Source organism: Lithobates pipiens, unplaced genomic scaffold, assembly GCF_037356315.1.
Source record: "Lithobates pipiens isolate NorthernLeopardFrog02 unplaced genomic scaffold, aLitPip1_a1.2 Scaffold_3, whole genome shotgun sequence".
NCBI classification, from domain to species: Eukaryota; Metazoa; Chordata; class Amphibia; order Anura; family Ranidae; genus Lithobates; species Lithobates pipiens.
Genome location: NW_027507790.1, coordinates 96,068,427 through 96,092,760, shown reverse-complemented (window position 1 = coordinate 96,092,760; position 24,334 = coordinate 96,068,427). Strand labels below are relative to the sequence as shown.

The 24,334-nt window shown below is 44.2% G+C and overlaps 1 protein-coding gene across 1 annotated transcript in view; it reads right to left on the bottom strand.

The window, feature by feature from the left end:
• The window catches only part of RFC5 (replication factor C subunit 5), a 94,075-nt gene that overhangs the window by 18,529 nt on the left and 51,212 nt on the right, over positions 1–24,334 (bottom strand). The window contains exon 9 of the mRNA XM_077462060.1: positions 23,895–23,972. Within this exon, the coding sequence (XP_077318186.1) occupies positions 23,895–23,972 (78 nt within the window). The remainder of the gene's footprint in view (positions 1–23,894; positions 23,973–24,334) is intronic.

Here is a 24,334-nt window from a genome sequence, read left to right as displayed (position 1 = left end):
CTATGATTTACTACTGCATTTCCGTTTGATATCAAGGATATACACAGTACGGTACTCCTTGTACTCAATCTGCAGGAACCCCAATGATACTCTTATTTACTGCACTGTATCAAATAGTTAAAGTATAGTTATCGCCTGTGCTAGCCAGTAAGCATCATAACGCATAACTGTACAGCACAGCATCTCTTGTGTCATTTAAAGCCATCAGCCAACATCTGTAGCTGCCACCCACCAGTTCAGTAACATTTGGATTTTTACTTTTCAATGTTCATTTGGTTATTAACCACTTAATTACCACCATACATTCATGAATAGCACTGCAGAAATTACACTCAGACGGCCAGTGTGTCTAAATTGCTGTAATCTGAGCAGTCACCTGATGGCTCAAATCAGCGGTGCAGTGTACAGAGCCATTTTGAAAATCTCTGTACCTTGTAATCGCTCCAAAATAAAACAGATATTAAAATAGAATTTTGATTTAGGCCTCTTTCACACGAGACGGATCTGTGATGATCCACCCTGTGAACATCCGCTTGCTCAGCGGGAATTGCTCCGATCCCCTATGGGAGATCGGATGACGACGGACCGCAGAGTCCGTCGTCATCCGATCTGATGACGGATGGAAAAGTAGGTAAAAAAATAAATAAAGTAGGGAGGGGGGGGGGAAATAGGATTGGCGCTATACCCTTTAAAGGTTGGAGACTAAGGTATACAATTAGCAAGAAATTTCCAGCAGGCTGGATAATAAAATAAAATAAAGTAAAATAGATGTGTATGTGTCAATAAGTGTCAACAATTATTGTGTCCTCTAGAGACCATAAGTGTCATAACAGATCCTAAATGCATAAATCATTAAACAATTGTAACAGCATAAAATTATATAAAGTGCAAAGTGCTGGTGAACAAATTCTGGTAATTGTGACAAACCTATATAAATAAAAAGTAAAGCTTAGTATATATAGACGAAATATGTATACAAAATATATATATATATATAAAAAATATATAAAAAGATATATGAAAAATCGGTTTATCTGTTACACATATCAAGTCCTCACGTAGTGTAACTGTGATGAAAGGTACATATTACATAGGTGAAAAGATACAAAAAGGTGAAAAAATGTGGTAAAATTTAGCAGTAAAAAAAGCAAAAAATGGAAATAAGAATGATAATTAAAAATATAAAAAAATTAAAAAGTAGTAAAGAGTGTCCCTCAAAAAGGTGATTATAAATTAGTGGGGTGTCCTCTGCGAGTGAAAGTGAAGTAAAGGGTGGAGGAAATTTCAGTTGTTGTTCCCGGTGCTCTGTGGCTATTTTTATGCAGTTGCTCTCACCAGAGTTAAGGCCCCTTCCGGGGTGGATCAACCTTCACAGTATCAGCCACTGTGTAGCTCTCTGGCTGGCCTCTATTGCGGTTCCGGGAAACCTTCGTTCCTCCGTTCTTATGCCGTGTTCGGTTATATGTAATGAATAAGAGGCATATCCATGGTGCAGTACGTCTTATAAAACTTCGTATTTATTATATAGGCAAAAGTACTACTCACAAACATCCGTTCATATGCTTATATTGAAAAGGAAAGATTCCGTTCGGCTAGCACGCCTTCTGAGTTAGCAGTGTATGCTTCGTGGCCACGCCCTACGCGTTTCGTCATCAAAGACGTCCTCTGGAGCTCCAGAGGACGTCTTTGATGACGAAACGCGTAGGGAGTGGCCACGAAGCATACACTGCTAACTCAGAAGGCGTGCTAGCCGAACGGAATCTTTCCTTTTCAATATAAGCATATGAACGGATGTTTGTGAGTAGTACTTTTGCCTATATAATAAATACGAAGTTTTATAAGACGTACTGCACCATGGATATGCCTCTTATTCATTACATATAACCGAACACGGCATAAGAACGGAGGAACGAAGGTTTCCCGGAACCGCAATAGAGGCCAGCCAGAGAGCTACACAGTGGCTGATACTGTGAAGGTTGATCCACCCCGGAAGGGGCCTTAACTCTGGTGAGAGCAACTGCATAAAAATAGCCACAGAGCACCGGGAACAACAACTGAAATTTCCTCCACCCTTTACTTCACTTTCACTCGCAGAGGACACCCCACTAATTTATAATCACCTTTTTGAGGGACACTCTTTACTACTTTTTAATTTTTTTATATTTTTAATTATCATTCTTATTTCCATTTTTTGCTTTTTTTACTGCTAAATTTTACCACATTTTTTCACCTTTTTGTATCTTTTCACCTATGTAATATGTACCTTTCATCACAGTTACACTACGTGAGGACTTGATATGTGTAACAGATAAACCGATTTTTCATATATCTTTTTATATATTTTTTATATATATATATATATTTTGTATACATATTTCGTCTATATATACTAAGCTTTACTTTTTATTTATATAGGTTTGTCACAATTACCAGAATTTGTTCACCAGCACTTTGCACTTTATATAATTTTATGCTGTTACAATTGTTTAATGATTTATGCATTTAGGATCTGTTATGACACTTATGGTCTCTAGAGGACACAATAATTGTTGACACTTATTGACACATACACATCTATTTTACTTTATTTTATTTTATTATCCAGCCTGCTGGAAATTTCTTGCTAATTGTATACCTTAGTCTCCAACCTTTAAAGGGTATAGCGCCAATCCTATTCCCCCCCCCCCCCCTCCCTACTTCATTTTATTCCTTCCCTTACTGGGTAGGAATTTAAATAGGGGCTGCTCTTACCCAAACCACTATCCATAGCGCGACCTACAAACCCCCTTACTTTTAAAAAAATAAATAAAAAATAAAAAAGAGGTCTATGGAGCATCCATTCAGGTCCGCCTAAAAAACTGACAGACGGACCTGAACGTATTGCTTGTGTTAAAGAGGCCTAACCGGTAAACGAAGTACAATCAATACAAGACAGTGGGTTATGCGTTATATATGATTGGACACTGGAAAAAAATAAATAAAAATTTGCTTGGGTCACCTCCAGTACATGTTCATATAACCCCACTCACTCTGTGAGACTAGTTTTGATCCTTAGGTGACCTATACTGTACTTCAAGATAAGGAATTTAAAGTGAAAATTCCATTTTAATTATACAGTAAATCACACAGGTACAGGTTTTTTTTTTTCATAGACCATGAGACATCCAAAAGGTAGTAAACTGAGAGGCAGGCAACAACATAGCAAACTGCAAACAGGCCCACAAGAAAACAGGGGTTAAGGAACCCAAAAATCAGATGACAGCTTGAAGCACTTTGTAGTCAAAGCTCATATCAGCTGATGCCTAATCATCCACCTGGTAAAATCTGGAGAATATACAAGCAGAGGACCAAGTGAGAGCCATGCAAATCTGGAATACATATGTTTGCTGCTGCCCAAGAGACACCAATAGATCTGGTAAACTAACCTCCGATATTGAAAGGTGGAACTTTGTCCTTAAGGGGGCAAGAGCTGGAAAAACGCTATCTGATCCACTTGCCAACAGTGCAGTGGGAGGCAGTATGTCCTCTGCAAGAACCTAGTAAAATCTCCCTGGCATGTTTTGAAGCTGAACAGAGGGAAGGAAGAATATTATCCTAATTAAGGTGGAAAGGTAGGTTAAAATTAGGGTTTTAGTTTCAAGACCACCTTGTATTTATACAAAAGAAGGCTGGCAGGTCAGAAAACTGCCTGATATAACAACTACTAAAAAGGAAACCTTACATGTGATGCCTCCCAAAAGTATATCTCTAATTGGTTAAAAGTGGTGGTCTCTGGAGTACATTCTACTAGACCGCAATATATATCTGCTTTGAAGTGTTTTACCAGGGTTATGGCTGAAGACATCAGCTTTACTTTTTGCTCTAATAAATATCCCCAAAAAATATTAACTGTCTCAGGGCAGATCTGCTGTGCCGGGAGGACGTCTATTGACATCCTCCCCTTTTCGGGGGCGCGTGCTGTGATCACCCGAGTCAATGAGACTTGGGTGATCACAGATTCGAGTAAGGGGACTATCCCGACCCCTTACCATGTGATCAGCTGACAGCTAATGACAGCTGATCATGTGATGTAAACAGAGGATCGGTAATTTTTTTTCTTCTCACGCTGACAGCGTGCCAGCTATCCGTGTCACCTATCAATGCCCTTCAGTGCAGCCTATTGGTGCCCATCAGTGTTCATCAATGAAGGAGAAAAATTACCCGTTTGCAAAAATGTATTAACAAAACTATAAAAACGGTTTTGTATTTTATTTATTTTTTTAATTCTGTCCTTAATATTTTTAACAAAAAATAAACCCAGAGGTGATCATATGCCACCAAAAGAAAATTCTATTTATGGGGGGGGAAAAAAAATTATAAAAATTTCACTTGGGTACAGTGTTGTATGACTGCGCAATTGTCATTCAAAAGAGTGACTGCGCTAAAAGCTGAAAATTGTTCTGGGCAGGAGGGGGGTTTTAGGTGCCCAGTAAGCAAGTAGTTAAAAAAAAAAACTTCTTCCAGTTTAGGACGATATGTATTCAACTACATTTTTTCTTTTTTTACTAAAAATAAAGCAATTAGTGTACATTTAATGGTTTGCGCAAAAGTTATAGCGTCAAAATAAGGATACATTTATGGCATTTTTTTTATTTAATTTTTTTTCTTACTAGCAACGGCAAACTGCGACATTGTGGCGGAAAGATCAGACACTTGACACTATTTTGGGACCATTGACATTTACAAAAGCGATCAGAGCTAAAAATAGCCACTGATTACTGTATAAATGTCACTGGCAGGGAAGGGGTTAAACACTAGGGGGTGATCAAGGGGTTAAGTGTGTTCCCTCAGCGTGTTCTAACTGTGGGGGGCATGGGCTCACTACATGACAGATCACTGCTCCCGATGACAGGGAGCAGTAGATCCTTGTCATATTGCTAGGCAGAACAAGGAAATGTCTTGTTTACAGCAAAAGTGGGCACCCGGCAAACATCGAGTTCTCGGGAGCCGCGGGTGCACTCCCATGGCAGGCATGCACCCTCTAGGTGGGGATTTCAAAGGGGCATGTGCCATTCTGAAATGCTTTCAGAAGTGGTGGGAGGGGACCGTTTTTGCTGCCGATCCCAGAGGCGATAAAAGACCAGATCGTCTTTGACCACCTCTATGGCCTTGGACTATAGGAGTGGCGCCAGGATGTCACCTCCGCTCCAGGGTAGAAGAAAACTTTTTTAAAAGCACAAGATCAAAAAAATAAATAAAAAAAATACAAATAAAATTGTATTTTCTTGATCTTTTGCTTTTAAAAAAAGGTAAAGATGTGGGGTATTTTTGATCCCTGATCTCTCCATAAAGAGGACCAGTCATCCTTATTTCTATTACAAGGGATGTTATTAACATTCCTTGTGCTAGGAATAAAAGTGGGGAAAAAAAAAAAAAAGGGACAGTGTAAAAATTAAAATAAAGAAAAAAATACAATGCCTCCATGCTCGCACGCTGAACATATGTAAACCGTGTTTGCACATGTGAGATATTGCCACGAACGTTAGCGAGAGCAATAATTCTATCACTACACGTTCTCTGCAAATCTAAACCGTAAATCTGTAAAAATGTTTAAAGCGTCGCCTATGGAGATTTTTAAGTATTGTAGTTTTGTCGACATTTCATGAGCGTACGCAGTTCCTGGTGGAATGTACTGTGACAGGAAAGGGGTGCACCTGCCACTTTAAGGCATAGGCCTGAACCACGACCCGTTTGATCCACCGAGAGACGGCGGTCGACGAGACCGCCAGACCCTTTTTCGGACCAGCCACCGATACAGAGTCTGACCTCTGGAAAGGAGCCGTAGCAGACAGATAAACCCGGACCACATCCAGGGAATGTAAGTCAACTTCCTTCGGGTGTGTCGGCTTAGGACATTTAGATGAAAAGCCAAAACCACCTTCGGAAGAAAAGAGTGCTGCATACGTAGCACCGCCTTATCCTTGTGGAGAACCAGGTAGGGAGACTTGCACAACAAGGCCACCAATTCAGAAACTCCCCTGGCAGATGTAAATGCCATCAGAAAGACTACTTTCTGAGAGAGTCAACAAGGGAATCTCCCTAATATTTTCAAACGGTGGTTTCTGAAGAATCGATGGCACCAAATTCAGATCCCACGGAGGCAGCGGTGGTCGAATCGGAATGGCTGCATGTCGAACCCTGTGCACAAATGTACTCACCAATGAGTGAGTCACCAAGGGACGTTGAAAGAAGACAGCCAAGGCCGATATCTGCCCCTTGATGGTGCTTAAAGCAAGTTTCTGATCCACTCCTCACTGCACAAACAGCATGATCCTGGAAACTGAGTATGTGCGCGGACGCCACCCTATCTCCTTACACATGGAGATGTAGGCCTTCCACGTACGATGATAAATCTTCAGAGAAGATGACTTTTGCGCTCTCAGCATAGTAGAAATTAGCGAGGCCGACAGACCTCAGTCCCTTAGCACCTGGCTTTAAACAGCTATGCCGTTAAAACCAGCGATGGTAAAGCAGGACAAAGTATTGGACCTTCCGATAGAAGGTCCTCTCGCCATCGGCAGCTGCCAAGGAACATCCACCACCAGTCTTTCTAGGTCGGTGTACCAAGGATGCAGAGGCCAATCCAGGGCAATCAGAATCACAGAATCACCGTTCTACGCAGACCGGGGGAAGTCTGTTGCTTCTCCAATTCACGGTGCAACAACTTTGCCCATTCAGTAAGCGTCTGCGACCCCAAGGCTGTGTGCAAACACAGGTCATAAACATGGAACGGGCACTGCCTCGGCCCTCCTGCTGGCAGGGTCCTTGAAGGCAGGAGTCCCTTCTACCGGAATCGTGGTTACTTTATTCAACCTGGATACCAGGGGGTCCACGACCGGAGGAGATGCCCATTTTTTCAGGAGGCTCTCCTCAAAAGGGTAACGCACCGCCATTTTTCTCGGTACAGAAAAGGCCCGTTGCGGTATTCCCCATTCCCTGTACAGGGGGGTCCCCAACTTACGAACATCCAAGTTGCGAATGACTCCTACTCACAAACGGGGCCCGAGTGACATCACTGCCAGCCAACATCTTCCTCTCCTTGCTGGAACGAGCCGTTCCTCCATTCAGGGGCCCCCCTCGTCATCCTGCCTGCCCATCCACAGGCCTGCTAAGGTCCGGTGGCCTGCCAGGCCGCTAAAACTGCCCATTGTGGCCGCGGCCTAGTGAAGCCTCCAAGATCCCCGGTCTTTCCTGCGCCGCTGCCCCACAGCCGGCCTGCCTGGACTCGGAGTGCAGACACTGTTGCTTTCACCATCCATCCATCTCCCTGCTGTGCCATCAGGTGAGCTGTCTGGAATTACTGTAATATGCCTATGTACTGTATAGCCTGTCAGTGTACTGTAATGTGTCCTCCCATCACCCCCCCCCCCCCCCACCCCTCCCACATACCTCTCTCTGCTGTCTCCTGTCCCTGCCTTCAATGTAAACAGTGAGAGGGTAGAGCTGTGCTCCTCCCCTCGCAGCTGTGACAGGAAATCTAGCCCAGTGCTAGGACTTCTGTTTTGGAGGAGACAGGGTCAATAGACAGAACCTGTCACCTCCAACTGCTATCACACAAGGAATTTTTTCGTGTAATAGCAATAAAGTTAAGTGAAAAAAATAATTGCGTAAAAAAAAAAATTATAAAATAAAAAAGTAATGAATAAGAAAAATATAAAAAATAAGAAAATTATACAAAAATAAAAAAGTAAAAACAACAAGCTACAAATAAAGAAATAAATATTTTAACTAACCATGCGGCCCCTGCCATCAGGTTGCCATTCTGTTGATTTATTTTGGGGGGGGGGGGGGTGCTTTGCGGAACCTGGCCTTGGGGTGGCAGGGAGAGCAAATCCGGCCCTGCTTGCACCACACACAATTGAATGAGAGCGCCACAATAGGCAGATGACATGAGCTCATGCTGGAACACAGGGATAGCATGTATCCGTGTCCCAGCATGAGCTCCTGTCATCTACCTATGTGGAGCTCTCATCCAATCTTGTGTGTTTTTCTAGCATCTTTGCTTGGTCCTAAATGTAATTACTGTATCCTTCTGTCCTCTTTATCCCCGATTTTTTTGTACTGTACTGGATCCCACAGTGCTGGACGGCTCTGAGGACGCACAAAAAGCAGGCATACTGTATCTATCTTGCCGCCACAGTGAGTTTTTATAAAAGTTCCAGTCTTACTAGAATAAATTAGCTGGCTGCTACACTTTTTTTCCCTTCTTGTTCTTAGTGCACTTCATTCCACATTTTTTGTCTTCAACATGCCGGAAAAAAATCTGATGCAAGTGCTGGTGATACAGCAAAGAAAAGAAGATCCATCACCATGGAAAATAAAGTAGAAATAATAAAAAGAACAGAAAAAGGTGAAACTCCATCATCTATAGGCAGAGCATTTGGCTACAATCGGTCAACGATCGCAACAATTTAAAAAGATAAAGGTAGAATAATGGAGCATATGAAAGGCCATACCCCAATGCATGCTACGATTATTACCAAGCAACACAGTGGTTTAATTGTCGAGATGGAAAGGCTGCTGACAATTTGGATAGAAGACCAAAATCAGCGTAATATGCCCATCAGTCTTAATTTTGTTCAAGAAAAGGCTTGAAGCCTTTTCAACGATTTAAAAGCTGCCCATCCAAGAGAAGATGATTGCAATGAAGAATTTGGTGCAGGTAGGGGTTGGTTTAATCGCTTTAAAGAAAGCTAATTTGCATAATAGAGTTCAAGGTGAAGCAGCAAGTGCCGATGCAAGTGCTGCAAATGATTTTACCAAGATATTGAAAGCTATTATTGACAACGAAGGTTATATGACAGAACATATTTTTTATGTAGATGAAACTGGTTTGTTTTGGGAAAAAAATGCCAGCTAGGACCTACATTTCAAAAGAGGAAACGTGCACCAGGACATAATGCATAAAAGGTCAGGCTGACTGTATTACTTGGGGGTAATGCATCTGGGGATTTAAAACTCAAGCCTTTGTTAGTGCATCACTTTTTAAATCCCAGGGCACTATGTAATTTCACTAAGGCATCTCTTCCTGTTATTTGGAGGGCAAATACAAAGGCTTGGGTTACAGCTACAATCTTTGATTAAGGAGCCATAACCTCCTTTAAAGCCTATTATTTATGGAGGACATTCTTACAAGCTATCAGGGCTACCCAAAAGGATCAGATGACCTTAAGAGAGTTCTGGAAGAATTATCACATTTATGATGTCATCAAAAATATTGCTGAAGTGAAAGAAACAAATATGAGAGGAGTTTGAAAATTTGTGCCCCCAATTCACAGAAGAATTTCTGGGGTTTACAGATGAAATCGCCGCAACCAGGCAAGCTGTGGCTACTATTGGTAATCAACTGCAGTTGGACAATCAGTGAAAATGATATCGAGTCACTCGACTCCCATGGCAAAGAACTAAGCAATGAAGACCTTATGGAACTAGAGCAACAGATGACAGCGTTTAGGGAAGAAAACCAGGACCTAGAAACTCCAACATTGAAAAAGTTTTCTACAAAACGGTTAGCTGATGCTTTTCATCTCGTTGAAGCAGGAATGGCAAAGTTAGAGGAGCAAGAACCTGATACAGAGAGGTTTACCAAAGTTAATTGTACAGTTACTGACGGCCTGAGGTGCTACAATGAAAGAAAGAGAAAAGGGCAAAGCTCTTTCAACAGGAGTCCAAGTATGCTTGTATACCATGTCCTTCTGGACCAATTCACTTGAGGAAGATCACCAGAACCCTTTTTAACCTCTATCTTGTGCAGCAGTTGAGAGCCAGTCATCTCATCCCATGTGCAACATATAGGGGGGGGTGTAAACTTCTTCCTCCACCATCCCAAGTGTCTGGTGTAGCTTATTGCTTCCCCCGGACCCCTACACCTCCGACAAGTCATTTCTCTCTGCAGGCACCCTATTCCAGATCCCCCTTCTCCAGGACTAATTTGGTTCTGTCTGTCCCTATGGTACAGCCTGTGGAACAGCGAAGGGCAAGTGGCAGTGCTCGGAGCAGATCATCCATGGCCATGGAGGTGCAGAGGCTGCTAGCTGGCCTCAAGGCGGCAGGGATATCGAGGAATGGCTGGATGGTGGGGACTCTTACAATATTGCCCGGGGTGATGAGGCCATGGAGAAGGAGAAGGATGGATCCTCCGATCTACATTGTACTGTGTGTGGGGGGATGGGGATGTGAGTAGTGCAGGAATTACGACAGGTGCGTACATGTGCCAGGTAGGTGAGTGCAATGGTCAGGTAGGTGAGTGCAATGGTCAGGTAGGAGAGTGCAATGGTCAGGTAGGAGAGTGCAATGGTCAGGTAGGAGAGTGCAATGGTCAGGTAGGAGAGTGCAATGGTCAGGTAGGAGAGTGCAATGGTCAGGTAGGAGAGTGCAATGGTCAGGTAGGAGAGTGCAATGGTCAGGTAGGAGAGTGCAATGGTCAGGTAGGAGAGTGCAATGGTCAGGTAGGAGAGTGCCATGGTCAGGTAGGAGAGTGCCATGGTCAGGTAGGAGAGTGTAATGGTCAGTGCATGTGTCAGGTAGGTCAGTGTATGTTGCACAGTGTATTCTGAGCACAACACTTTCTTGAACCCTGCATTCTGAGCGCATTTGGCAGAAATCAGAGGTTTTTGGTCCCTTAGGGCTCATTCAGAGGGATGATCAGTCTGGAAAGAAATAAGTTGGTTTTGGACAATCAGTTTCAAAAAGGTTTGCCATCACTGGCCTAGGCTATAAGAAGATTGCCAAGACCCTGAAACTGAGCTGCATCACGGTGGTCAAGACCATACAGCATACAGGACAGGTTCCACTCAGAACAGGCCTCGCCATAGTCAACCAAAGAAGTTGAGTGCCTGTGCTCAGCATCATATCCAGAAGTTGTCTTTGGGAATTAGACGTAGGAGTGCTGCCAGCAGTGCTTCAGATGTTGAAAGGGGTGGGAGGTCAGCCTGTCAGTGCAAAGACCATAAACCGCACACTGCATCAAATTGGTCTGCATGGCTGTCGTTCCATGCAGAGGTTGAAGGGGGGTGGTAGCCTGTCAGTGCTCAGACCATACTCTGCGCACAGGATCAAATTGGTCTGCATGGCTGTCATCCCAGAAGGAAGCCTCTTCTAAAGATGATGCACAAGAAAGCCCGCAAACAGTTTGCTGAAGACAAGCAGACTAAGGACATGGATTACTGGAACCATGAGTGGAAAAAAAGAAAGAGGAGAAAGGCGCGTGATCAACCGCTAGGATCAAGACAATACAATTTATTCAAGTGCAAAGTAAACAAAAAGTTCCTACGTTTTCATAAAAGCTGTTACAAAATCTACACATTAAAAGTTAAAAAATTTGACATACCCATGCAAGGGCAAATACTCAAAAGTGGGCTGACGCGTTTCAGGGGAATTTCCCTCTTTATTAGAGCCTTGCAAAAAGGGAGAACAATCTGTATAGTGCAGTAGATCAACATGAAAGGACAAGCTAGTTGGGAGGTATGTCACGTGGTGAGCGATCAGTTTTCCTACGCTCTAGACCTGTCCACATCCCAATGCTCTGCCTGTATCATGTACAGAGATGTGTATTTCTCTTTCTGTGTGGGTCTGTCAATAGTAGGGATGGCCGAAGTGTTCGCCCGGCAGCGAATTTTGCGTGTTCGCGATTCGCCCCTTCGGCGGACTTGTGTTTACAGTGTGAAAGAACTTTGACCCATGATGACACATCCATCATGTGGTACAGGACAGCCAATGGAGACATTTCAGCACATGGACAATTGGATATTCCCCCTAACTTATAAATAGACCTGATCTGGCGGCCATTTTACATTCTCTCTGGTGTATTATAGGGAGAGGTTGCTGTGTGGAGCAGGGAGAGACTGCAGTGACACAAATCGCTAGCTATTAGGTCCACAAAAGTCCTTTTAAGGACTGGTATGGTATAGGTGTAGTACAGGATATAGGGTTGAGTGCACTGCTGTGCTAGGGATTGTTGCAGCAGCCTGTCCTTTGTCAGTGCAGAGGGACAGTCAGTTTAATTACTAGCTGTTACTATTAGGTCCACAAAGGTCCTTTTAAGGACTGGTATGGTATAGGTGTAGTACAGCATATAGGGTTGTACACGTATAATATACTTTCTTCCAAATATAGAAAGATTATTATACTTGACTGCTGCCCTATTCTGCAGCAGTCCTTTATCAGTGTAGGGACTGAGGTACAGTCTGCACATCGCTAGCTACTCGGTTCACAAAGGTCCTTTTTAGGTGTACTATTTGGTGTGCAGTATATAGGTGTGTAATACACGTATAAAATACTTGCACATATAGAAAGCATAGTATAGTGCGTTTCCACTGTGCAGCATTGTGACTGCTGAACGTTTCTGCAGCGATACTACAAAGTGACAAACGCAATCCAAAAAAAAAGTATTATAACTGGTGTGATAGACCAGTGGCCCCCAAAACGACATATTGAAGCGGGGTGTTATATACCTTCTTCCACATACATACTGCACTTCTCTAGAGACTTTTGTCACAGGGTCATTTAAAAAATGACAGGCAGAGGAAAAGGCAGGTCCTTCCGCAGGGGTGGTAGGGGTAGGGCAGGAGCAACAGACTTGAGCCAAAGTGGTAAATTGTAGAAGGTGGGCGCAATTACGTCAAAGGACACACCAGACTTGATTGAGTGGCTCACTCAGCCTTACTCTTCTGCAGCCTCCTCATCCTCTTGATCTGCACCCTATTCTGCAGCGAGTTGCTGGTGTCACAGTGCCGGTGTCCGTGCACTCTATCACAGTGCCGGTGATCATCTTCTCCACCCTCTTCATAGCCTACCCTGACCTTTCCTCTCCTCCATTGCCTTCATGCGCTCCTGAGTCCTGAATTGTCAAAATTTCACATATAAAAAAAAAAGAATGCTTGTAGTTGTTGATCCCAGATTAACTTCACACATGTGTTATGTCAGTGGCCATGTGGTGGGACTATGTGTGTACAGCTAGTAATTATTTTGTGGCTGGAAATATGACCTGTAGGTTTTCAAAGTTCGCCTGCCATTGAAGTCAATGGGGCCCGTCGCAAACTTTGCGGTTTGCGAACTTTCGACCATGTTCACGAAATGCCCCATCGGAAGTTCGTCCATCTCTAGTCAATAGTACCTGCATCCAAGAATTGTGAGGGTGCTGCAGCCTGCATGCATCAGCGAAAAGACAGGAGGCAGATGCTTCTAAAAATGACTGAAAAGCCTCTTGCCAGAGAGCGCCTTCAGCTTAGGGAAAGTCAGCCTACTGGAACCATGCCCTGTGATCTTATGAGATCCAGAACCTTATTTGGTTCAGATAGATAGTGTCGAGCGTGTGTGGCGGCAACCAGATGAGGAGTACAAAGACAAGGGTGTCTTGCCTACAGTCAAGCACAGCGTTGGGAGTGTCATGGTCTGGGGCTGCACGAGTGCTGCTGGCACTAGGGAGCTACAGTTCGTTGAGGGAACCATGAATGCCAACATGTACTGTGACATACTGAAGCAGAGCATGATCCCTTTCCTTCGGAGACTGGGCCAAAGTGCAGTATTCCAACATAACGACCCCAAACACACCTACATGATGACCAATGCCTTGCTAAAGAAGCCGAGGGTAAAGGTGATGGACTGGCCAAGCATAGGTATAAGGTCTCCAGACCTAAACCCTATTTGAGCATCTGTGGGGCATCCTCAAATGGAAGGTGGAGGAGCGCAAGGTCTCTAACATCCATCAGCTTTGTGATGTCATCATGGAGGGGTGGAACAGGACTCCAGTGGCAACCTGTGAAGCTCTGGTGAACTTCATGCACAAGAGGGTTAAGGCAGTGCTGGAAAGTAATGGTGGCCACATAAAATATTGACACTTTAGGCCCAATTGTGGACATTTTTACTTAGGGCTGTACTCACTTTTGTTGCTTGCAGTTTACACAATGGCTGTGTGTGGAGTTATTTTGAGGGGACAGCAAATTTACACTGTTATACAAGCTGTACACTCACTACTTTACATTGTAGCAAAGTGCAATTTCTTCAGTGTTGTCACATGAAAAGACAGATTATATTTACAAAAATGTGAGGGGTACACTATCTTTTCTGAGATAGTGTGTGTGAGTGTAAATAAATTATATATATTTATATATTGTTTATTTTATTTTTTTTATAAAATTCCAGTATATTGCTCATAGTTTGTAGACGATATAACTTTCACCCATACACGTATTGGGATTTTTTTAAAAACATTTTTTTACCAAAAACATGTAGCAAAATATATTTAGGCCAAAATGTATTAAGGTAATAAAAAAAATCCAGGAAGGTGATCAATACCACTAAAAGATAGCTCTATTTGTGTGAACAAAATTATATAAATTTCGTTTGGATATAGCGTTGCATGACCATGCAATAAGCAGTTAAAGTAGCGAAGCACACAGGAAAAAAATTGCCTGGTCGTGAAAGGGGTAAAATCTTCCGTAGCTGAAGTGGTTAAATTCTCTACAGCATACACACAAAACAAAAAGGCCAAGGGCATCAGCTGCAATTGTGACATCCTCAAATACAGGTTCATGTTCCCTATTCATTTGTTTTGTAGTTAGCAAATATAGTCTATAGTCAGGCAAATAGAGCAGCGATGGCTGGCGGCAAGAATGATCCTGCAAGTGCAAATGAGGCCTTAAAAGGGGCTTCAGAATGCCTTATGCTGCGTACACACGGGCGGACTGTATGGCGTACTTAGTCTGCCGAAACACATTTCAGCGGACAGTCCGCTCGTGTGTGGGCTTCAGCGGACTTTTTCAGCGTGCAGTCCGGCGTACTAAGAATTTCGTTTTTTTTTTTCGAAATTCTGTCCGTCGTACTCGCATTTCGGCGGACAATCCGGCCGTGTGTATGCCAGTCCGCCGTACTTTTGAAATGAGCCGACTTTTTCCGCCCGGAGAAAAGTCCGCTCATTTCGAGCGCGTCTCCAGGTAGGCGGGGCCCGCGAAGGAGACGTCGCTGGCCCCGCCGCCTGGTATGGACTTAAAGGGGAACCCCAACGCCGAACAAAGTCAGCGTGGGGGTCCCCCCCAAGTCCACAACAGACCCTTGTCCGAACACGCTACCCGGCCGGCCAGGAAAGGGGGGCGAGCGAGCGCCCCCCCCTCCTGAGCCGTACCAGGCCGTGTGCCCTCAACATGGGGGGGTGCCTTGGGGAAGGGGGGGGGCCGCGCGGCCCCCCCACCCCAAAGCACCTTGTCCCCATGTTGATGAGAACAAGGGCCTCTTCCCGACAACCCTGGCCGTTGGTTGTCGGGGTCTGCGGGCGGGGGGCTTATTGGAATACGGGAGCCCCCTTTAATAAGGGGGCCCCCGGATACCAGCCCCCCACCCTATGTGAATGAGTATGGGGTACAATGTACCCCTACCCATTCACCTGTAAAATAAAAGTACAAAAAAAAACACAACACACGAGATAAAATACTTTATTGCACAGCTCCGGGGGTCTTCCGTCTTCGGGGGTCTTCTCGCCGGACTCCTCCGCTATCTTCTTGTAGCTCTTTTGCTAGCGGAGGAGTCCGGCCTCTTCTCCCGACTTCGGGGGTCTTGTCCCCCTCTTCGGTTCTTCTGCCGGGCCACCGCGCCTTCTTATAGCTCTTTTACAGGCGGTGGCCTGGTCTTCTGTTGCCGCCGCCGCCTTCCGTTCTTCTTCTCCTTCTCCAGGAGATGTTGACTCGACGATCTCTCCGGCCACAATGCCAGGGCCGCGCTGCGCGCCCACTTATATAGGGACAAGGGGCGGTGTCACATGGCTTTATGTCACATGGGTTGATGTCACATGGGGACTATGACATCGTAAGGGGGCGGGGTCACCATGTGACACCAACCCATGTGACATAAAGCCATGTGACACCGCCCCCTTGTCCCTATATAAGTGGCCGCGCAGCGCGGCCCTGGCATTGTGGCCGGAGAGATCGTCGAGGAAGAGGAAGAAGAAGAAGAAGAAGGCGACAGAAGACTGGGCCACCGCCTGTAAAAGAGCTATTAGAAGGCGCGGTGGCCCGGCAGAAGAACCGAAGAGGGGGACAAGACCCCCGAAGTCGGGAGAAGAGGCCGCCGGCGAGGAAGAAAGCCGGACTCCTCCGCAAGCAAAAGAGCTACAAGAAGATAGCGGAGGAGTCCGGCGAGAAGACCCCCGAAGACGGAAGACCCCCGGAGCTGTGCAATAAAGTATTTTATCTCGTGTGTTGTGTTTTTTTTTGTACTTTTATTTTACAGGTGAATGGGTAGGGGTACATTGTACCCCATACTCATTCACATAGGGTGGGGGGCCGGTATCCGGGGGCCCCCTTATTAAAGGGGGCTCCCGGATTCTGATAAGCCCCCCGCCCGCAGACCCCGACAACCAACGGCCAGGGTTGTCAGGAAGAGGCCCTTGTCCTCAACATGGGGACAAGGTGCTTTGGGGTGGGGGGGGCCGCGTGGCCCCCCCTTCCCCAAGGCACCCTCCCATGTTAAGGGTACGCGGCCTGGTACGGCTCAGGAGGGAGGGGCGCTCGCTCGCCCCCCTTTCCTGGCCGGCCGGGTAGCGTGCTCGGACAAGGGTCTGTTGTGGACTTGGGGGGGACCCCCACGCTAATTTTTTTCGGCGTTGGGGTTCCCCTTTAAGTCCATACCAGGCGGCAGGGCCAGCGACGTCTCCTTCGCGGGCCCCGCCTACCTGGAGACGCGATTGAAATTTCCTCTGCGTGTGTGGGCGAGTCCGTTCATTTCAAAAGTAGGGCGGATAGTACGGCGGACTTAGTACGCCGTATTAGTCCGCTCAAAAAGTGCCGTGTGTGGGCAAGTAGCCCGTTCGGAAATTCCGACGGACAGTCTGGCGTACTTTTCCGCCAGACTAAGTACGTCATACAGTTTGACCGTGTGTACGCGGCATTACAGAACCCTTCAAAGAAAGATCATCCTCAACAGCATCTGCAAGATGTTTATTGAGAACTGAAATGGTAGTGTGTACTACTGGAACAGCCCATTTCTTCTAAAATTTTCCATAGGATACACTTCAGTAAAAAGCTTAGGAGGAGTGAATATCTGTTCCGAACTAGGTCAATCCTCATATAATGCAACTTCAATTTGTGCATAAATACAGTATCTCACAAAAGTCAGTACACCCCTCACATTTTTGTAAATATTTTATTATATCTTTTCATGTGACAACACTGAAAAAAATGACACTTTTCTACAATGTAAAAGTAGTAAGTGTATTGCTGTCCCCTCAAAATAACTCAACACACAGCCATTAATGTTTAAACTGCTGGCAACAAAAGTGAGTACAACCCTAAGTGAAAATGTCCACAATTGGGCCCAAAGTGTCAATGTTTGAGCACTGACAGGCTACCCCTCCCCCCTTCAACCTCTGCAGCAATGCTGGCAGCACTTGTTCGTCTATTACTTCACTTCTTTGATTTACCATGGCGAGGCCTGTTCGGAGTGGAACCTGTGACGTTAAATCGCTCTATGGTCTTGGCCAACATGCTGCAGCTCAGTTTCAGGGTCATGGCAATCTTTTTCTTCAGAGTTCTTTGCCATGAGGTGCCATGTTGAACTTCCAGTGACCGGTGTGAGAGCGATACCACCAACTTTAACATACCTGCTCCCCATTCACATCTGAGACCTTGTAACACTAATAAGTCACATGACATCGGGGAGGAAAAATGGCTAATTGGGCTCAATTTGGACATTTTCACTTAGAGGTGTACTCACTTTTGTTGCCAGCAGTTTAGACATTAATGGCTGTGTGTTGAGTTATTTTGAGGGGACAGCAAATTTACACTTATACAAGCTGTACACTCCCTACTTTACATTGTAGCAAAGTGTTAACAAAACATTTACAAAAATGTGAGGGGTGTAGTCACTTTTGATATACTGTATAACCCAAGGGTCTACGGATATCATAGCTGGTTTCCTGCAAGATTGAAAAAATATACTTTTTTTATTTTGCCAGCCTCATGCCTTCATGCCTACAGAGGCTAGTCCTTGGCTAGGGAGAATCAGGTTCTGCTAGGCAAAGACTAGTTCAATCAGTGTGTTGACAGTGGAGAGCAGCTGTCAAGACGACATATCTTATAAAATGCAGAGGATGAAAAATCCCTTGCAGCTTTCACCACAGTATGTGTCCCCCAATCCCTTTCCACCATTTCAGTCTGAAAGGGGTTTGGGGGTTTCCAGCTCCGATTTAGGAACAGAATTATGGGGGAGAGGAAGTGTAGAGGTTTGAAACCTGGAAACTGAAGGTTCTTCCCAGGACAATAAACGGATCTTGAAAAAAAAAAAAAAGAAAAAGGTCCACTGGAGGTCTCTGAAGATCAAAATTCTGTAAATTGACCACTTGACACTATTGCATATAACCAACGTATGATAGGAGATGCAAAAATAGCAGATCGGCAACAACTATTTTCGAACATTTCAAAATTGACACCCCAAATGTGTATATCTTTAGGGCCCTTAAGATTTAAATCATTGTATTCTTGTGAGATAGCATGTGGCAAAAACCCCCCCTCAAAAACAGAAGCATATAATTTACCCACTACTACAAATACATCCATTGATCAAGATACAAAGTCAGAGCTCCCCCTTGTGGGTCACATATAATATCCACACCTATAAAAGGTAGCTATACAGTTGCTGTGGGAACCTTTCTAAGATGGGGAGGGGGATATCCAAAACACATTTAAACAGATGGCACTTGACTTAGGACCTAGTCTAGTCCCACTGTGCAATCCACCTCTCCAGCACAGCATAACAAGGATATCTGGTATGCTTTTTACACCAGCTAGACCCAAGAGAAATAAATAGACGTCATTCATTTGACTCCAGGGAGAACAAACAACTCACCTTGGCAAATCCAATGTTAAATTAACCACTTCAGCCCCGGAAGAATTAGCTGCTGAATGAACAAAGCACTTTTTACAATTTGGCACTGCGCTGCTTTAACTGGTAATTGTGCAGTCATGCAATGCTGTACCCAAACAAAAATTTGCATCCTTTTTTCACACACCTCTGCAATCTTTATTTTTTGCGATATAAACAGAAAAAGACCGAACATTTTTGTCATACATTTAGGCCAAAATGAATTCAGCCACGTCTTTGGTAAAAAATAAAAAAAGTCAATAAGCGTATATTTATTGGTTTGCGCAAAAGTTATAGCGTCTACAAACTAGAGTACATTTTCTGGAATTTATGCAGCTTCTAATTTATGACTGCTTATCTCATTTCTTGAGGCGCTAAAATGGCAGGGCAGTACACCCTGGGAGGGGATAGATATGGCACTGCTCTTATTAAGAGGCGACATACAACCTCTAAATACTTGAGTGGTGTGTGTCACAGGTGTGTAAACTTCCTAACCACTTATATATAATGCATATTGTACGTATGTTAAAAAAAATTAAAAAAGCACAATGTTCAAAAAAATAAAAAATAAGCACAATTCTGCGCAAAACCTGTCAAAGTGACATTTCTGTGCAAAAAAAATCCAACATATATGACGGGTGTATATTGTTGCTGTGAAACTGGGTTCAGAAATATGCATATACCGTGTATAAAAAAAAAAATAAAAAAAATAATGGTCCAATAAAAGTGACAATGTGCTCCTTCAAATTGTTCTGTGCTTCTTGGAAAACAATGCTCCATAAGAAAAACACACTCACCGCTATTATTCACCCCACAAGGAGGTATTTCACCTTCACATTATGAGCCACTGTGTAGCCTGTGGAGTGGGAGGAAACTTCCTGGTTCTGTGTTCTCCAAGTGCCTCCTTGCATTTCTTATGGGGCACTGTTTTCCAAGAAGCACAGAATAATTTGAAGGTGCACATTGTCAATTTATTGGACTTTTTTTTATACACCACGGTTTAAGGACGGTATATGCTTGGCGACTCAAGTAGTCCGTCTGCCAATTTTCTATCCCTGGAATGAATCGCTGATAGGCAAGGAATGTTGCTTTCTGCCCAAGATAGAACACGATTCACCTCTTTTTGGGCTACACGACTTCTCGTGCCCCCTTGGTGATTGATGTAGGCCACAGCTGTGGCATTGTCGGATTGAATCCTGACAGGACAATTCCGTAGTCGGAGCGTCCAGGCCTCTAGGGCCAGATGTACTGCCCAAATTTCTAGAATATTGATGGGCAAGGTCCTTTCCGACTTGGACCACTTCCCCTGGACAGATGCTTCTTCCAGGACTGCTCCCCAGCCTAGAAGGCTGGCATCCGTTACCACTTTCCAGGATACTGGTAGAAAGGATTTCCCCTGTTGAAGGTTGCTGGATATATACCACCAATTGAGGCTCTGATGCACCTTGGGCAATAAGCGCACTGGAAAGTCCAAAGCCTGGACTTTCTTGTTCCAGGTCGCCAGAATGGTGTTTTTCAGCAGTCTTGAATGAAACTGCACATAAGGAACAGCTTTGAAGGAGGCCACCACCTTTCCTACAAATTTCATGCACAGCCGAATGGAAGGACTTCTCTTTGTTTTGACAAGTCGAATCAATTCCTTTATGGAGTCAATTCTTGCCTGGGGTAAGAATACCTTCTTTTGAACGATATCTATGATCGACCCAAAGTAATCTCCTTGACGGCTTTAAAGAGGATTTTCTAGGTTGGGAATCCAGCCTAGGAATTCTAGGTAGCTTACAGCTCAGATTAAACTTTGGTTTAGACAGCTGACTGATTGAGCTACTAAAAGCAGTCTAGAATTGTTATACCCTGAGCCCTTAACCTGGCTAAAGGAGGCGCCAGGATCTTTGTGAACACTTGCGGTGAGGTGGCTAGACTGACCGGCAGAGACACAAACTGAAAATTACGATTTTCTACCTCGAAGCACAGAAACGTCTGATGAGCGGGAAATATTGGCACGTGGAGATAGGCATCTTTGATATCGACTGATGCCAAAAATTCCTCTCGTAGAATGGGAGACAATCGATCGGATTGACTCCATGCGAAAGGGATGGATATTAAAGTGCCAGTTCAGATCCTTGAGATCTAGAATGGGTCTTACCTCCCCATTTGGTTTTGGTACCGTGAAGAGGTTTAAATAAAGCCCTGAGCCCTGCTCTTGTGTGGGAACCTTTGATATCACCTTCTGGGACAAGAGATGATCCAGAGCTAGAGAGAGACTTCCTTTTCCCTGGATCTCTGCCCCACCCGAGTGAGCGGGAGCGCTCCTTCATAAAGAGGCTTTAGTATTTTGCTTTGCGGGCTTCCTGCCCCAAGTCTTCTTTTGGCCATGGGACTGCCCCTAAGGTCTTCCTCTTGAGCTCGACGGTAGAGGCAGTCGAGACTATCTACTATCTAGAGGCAGATGCTCCTGGCACTGGAGAAGATGCACGTTTAAAAAGGAAAAATTCTTAAAACAACTTCTTAGAAATCCTTTGGATATACTTATCTAAATCGTCTCCAAAACAACCGTTCACCATGAAATGGGAAACTGGCCAAGAGCTTTTTAAACAGCGCTTTGGCTGACCAATTTTTCAACCATAGGACCCTGCGTGTATATACCAGTATGTGCTCATCTGGGTGTTCCCATTCAGAATACATCAGCTTTTTTAGCCATGAATGGATAGAAAAGGCATCCCCAGATTGGGGAGGCTTTAGTGATCCCAAACCAGAGGTGGGCTCATCGATAGACTGCTCGACAGGCAGCAAAAAAGTTTAGCAAACCAATTTAGTAAGAGAGTGTACTAACAGTCTTTCTTGTGAGACTGCTGCCTCCATATATCCTCGGAAGAAGAGACATCAGCATCTTCCTGATCCTTTGAAAAACTTCATGATCTCCTGCCCCTTGCTCTTCAGCATGAGGGTCCTGGGCACTGGATGGGGATCTTCTACGCTTGGACCCACTACGGAAAGCGACCATAGCATCAATCTTCTGTTCCAAACTTAAAATGGTAGAAGAAAAAACCTCCTGAGTTACATAGGGGCTGAAGTGTCCAGCGCTGCTGCAATAACAGTCCCCCCTGATGGCTCACTCTGACCGGACGCATCACTCTCAGGGGAGGATGACATTTTCTTGGACATGGATTTAGACTGTCGTAAAACAATCGATCCTTAAGAACCCTTTGAGGTGTTCCTTGTCCCCTTCCTGCTCATAGCCTGATGCACAAAGCAGAGGCACTACCAGAAGGAATCCATACACTGCTAGGGCTATAGTCCAGCAAAATTTCTGCTATTAATGCCCAGCCTAATGCAGCAGTAACAATGTGTCAAAGGAAATGCCTGTGTCTCCAAACCTGATAATGCCACCTCTTTGCTTGTGTCCCTCCACAGCCTGCAGCAGCACACAATGTGAGAAGCGCTCTCCCAGGGGGTTTTCTTGTGGGTGCGCTCACAAGTCCAGCATTTGCGTCCATAGCTGTCAAATGTAGGACTTGACCACGTCCCCCGTGTCACTGGATTTGATTGACAGCAGCGGGAGCCAATGGCTGCGCTTCTATCAATCTATCCCATCAAGAGCCCTGAGCAGGTACAGAGCATCCCCGCTGGGTGAAATTCTAGGGCTCAGGTAAGTAAAATTGTGGGGGGGGGGGGGGCATAGGATACATCAAGGTGAAAAAACACAAGGGTTTACAACCCCTTTAACCACTTAAGGACCTGGCCTCTTTTTCAGATTTGGTGTTTACATGTTTAAAACTGTTTTTTTTGTTAGAAAATTACTTAGAACCCCCAAACATTTTATATTGTTTTTTTTCTAACACCCTAGAGAATAAAATGGCGGTCATTGAAATACTTTTTTTTTTTTTTTACACCGTATTTGCACAGCGGGCTTACAAGCGCACTTTTTTTGGAAAAAATTCACTTTTTTGAATACAAAAAAATAAGACAACAGTAAAATTAGCCCAATTTTTTTTTATATTGTGAAAGATAATGGTACGCCGAGTAAATTGATACCCAACATGTCACGCTTCAAAATTGCGCCCGCTCGTGGAATGGTGTCAAACTTTTAGCCTCAAAAATCTCCATAAGCGACATTTAAAAAATTCTACAGGTTGCATTTTTTGCGTTACAGAGGAGGTCTAGGGCTAGAATTATTGCTCTCACTCTACCGATCGCGGTGATATCTCACATTTTTTTTCACGCTTTCATATGCGGACGCTACTCACGTATGCGCTCGCTTCTGTGCGCAAGCTCTTCGTGACGGGGTGTTTTTAAAAACCTTTTTTTTTTTTCTTATTTATTTTAATTGATTTTATTTATTTTTACACTGTTTAAAAAAAAAAAAAAAGAAAAGAAATGGATCACTTTTATTCCTATTACAAGGAATGTAAACATCCCTTGTAATAGAAAAAAAAAGCATGACAGGTCCTCTTAAATATGAGATCTGGGGTCAAAGAGTCCTCAGATCTCATATTTGGACTAAAATGATGATAATGAATAAAAATTTTTTTTTTTTTTTTAAATATACCTTTAAGAGGTATGGGCGGAAGTGACGTTTTGACGTTGCTTCCGCCCTCCTATGGAATAGAGACGAGTGGGGGCCATCTTAGCCTCACTCGTCTCCATACCCAGCTAGCAAAAGGACCCGATCGCCTCCACCGCTACCGACGGGTCCGGTAAGCGGCGGGAGGGGGGGTGGCACCTCTCCTGCCGCCGATAGCGGTGATCTTGCGGCGAATCCGCCGCGGAGACCACTGTTATCGTACAGACGACCTGCGTCTGAAGAGATGGATACCTCAGTTGTGGCAGCAGCTAAGTGGTTAAGCAGCTCAATATATCAATTTAAGTTTTGACTTGAGTGTAACTTGTTTACCACATATAAAAGTGTTGATGTTTAAATGAAGTGTTTTGGATAATCCCATAATTCTAACAGATATAGTGAACACACCAACAAAGATCAGTCAGAAGAAGAGTTGTTTTGGTGTTACCTCGATGAACATATAGGTGAATTTCTGTCAAGATGTCATGAAGAGCCAGGCCCTTTAATGTCTTTAATTCCATTATATCTGAAAATGTCACTTTTAAGGAGCATCATTTTTTTCTGCACAATGGATTACATTTACAGCAAATGAGAGAAAAACGCTGACCACTTAAAAACGGGAACCACATCATCTATCATTATAAAATTGCAGAATCTCCTAGTGACCTTAGAGACCAAAAGGTAATACAGAAACCCATGAAAACCAGCTTACCAAAAGTTAAAACTTGTGAGATATATCCTGCTGTCCTGGAAGATTTCTGGAGCTTGGAGCTACCAGATAACCAACTTCCTATTCATCTTCCAGGATAGCATATGACAAGGACAAAAACACCCATTAGGGAGGAATGCCAGCCCATCTGCAGAACTTTTCTGACAGAGGCCTGGTCC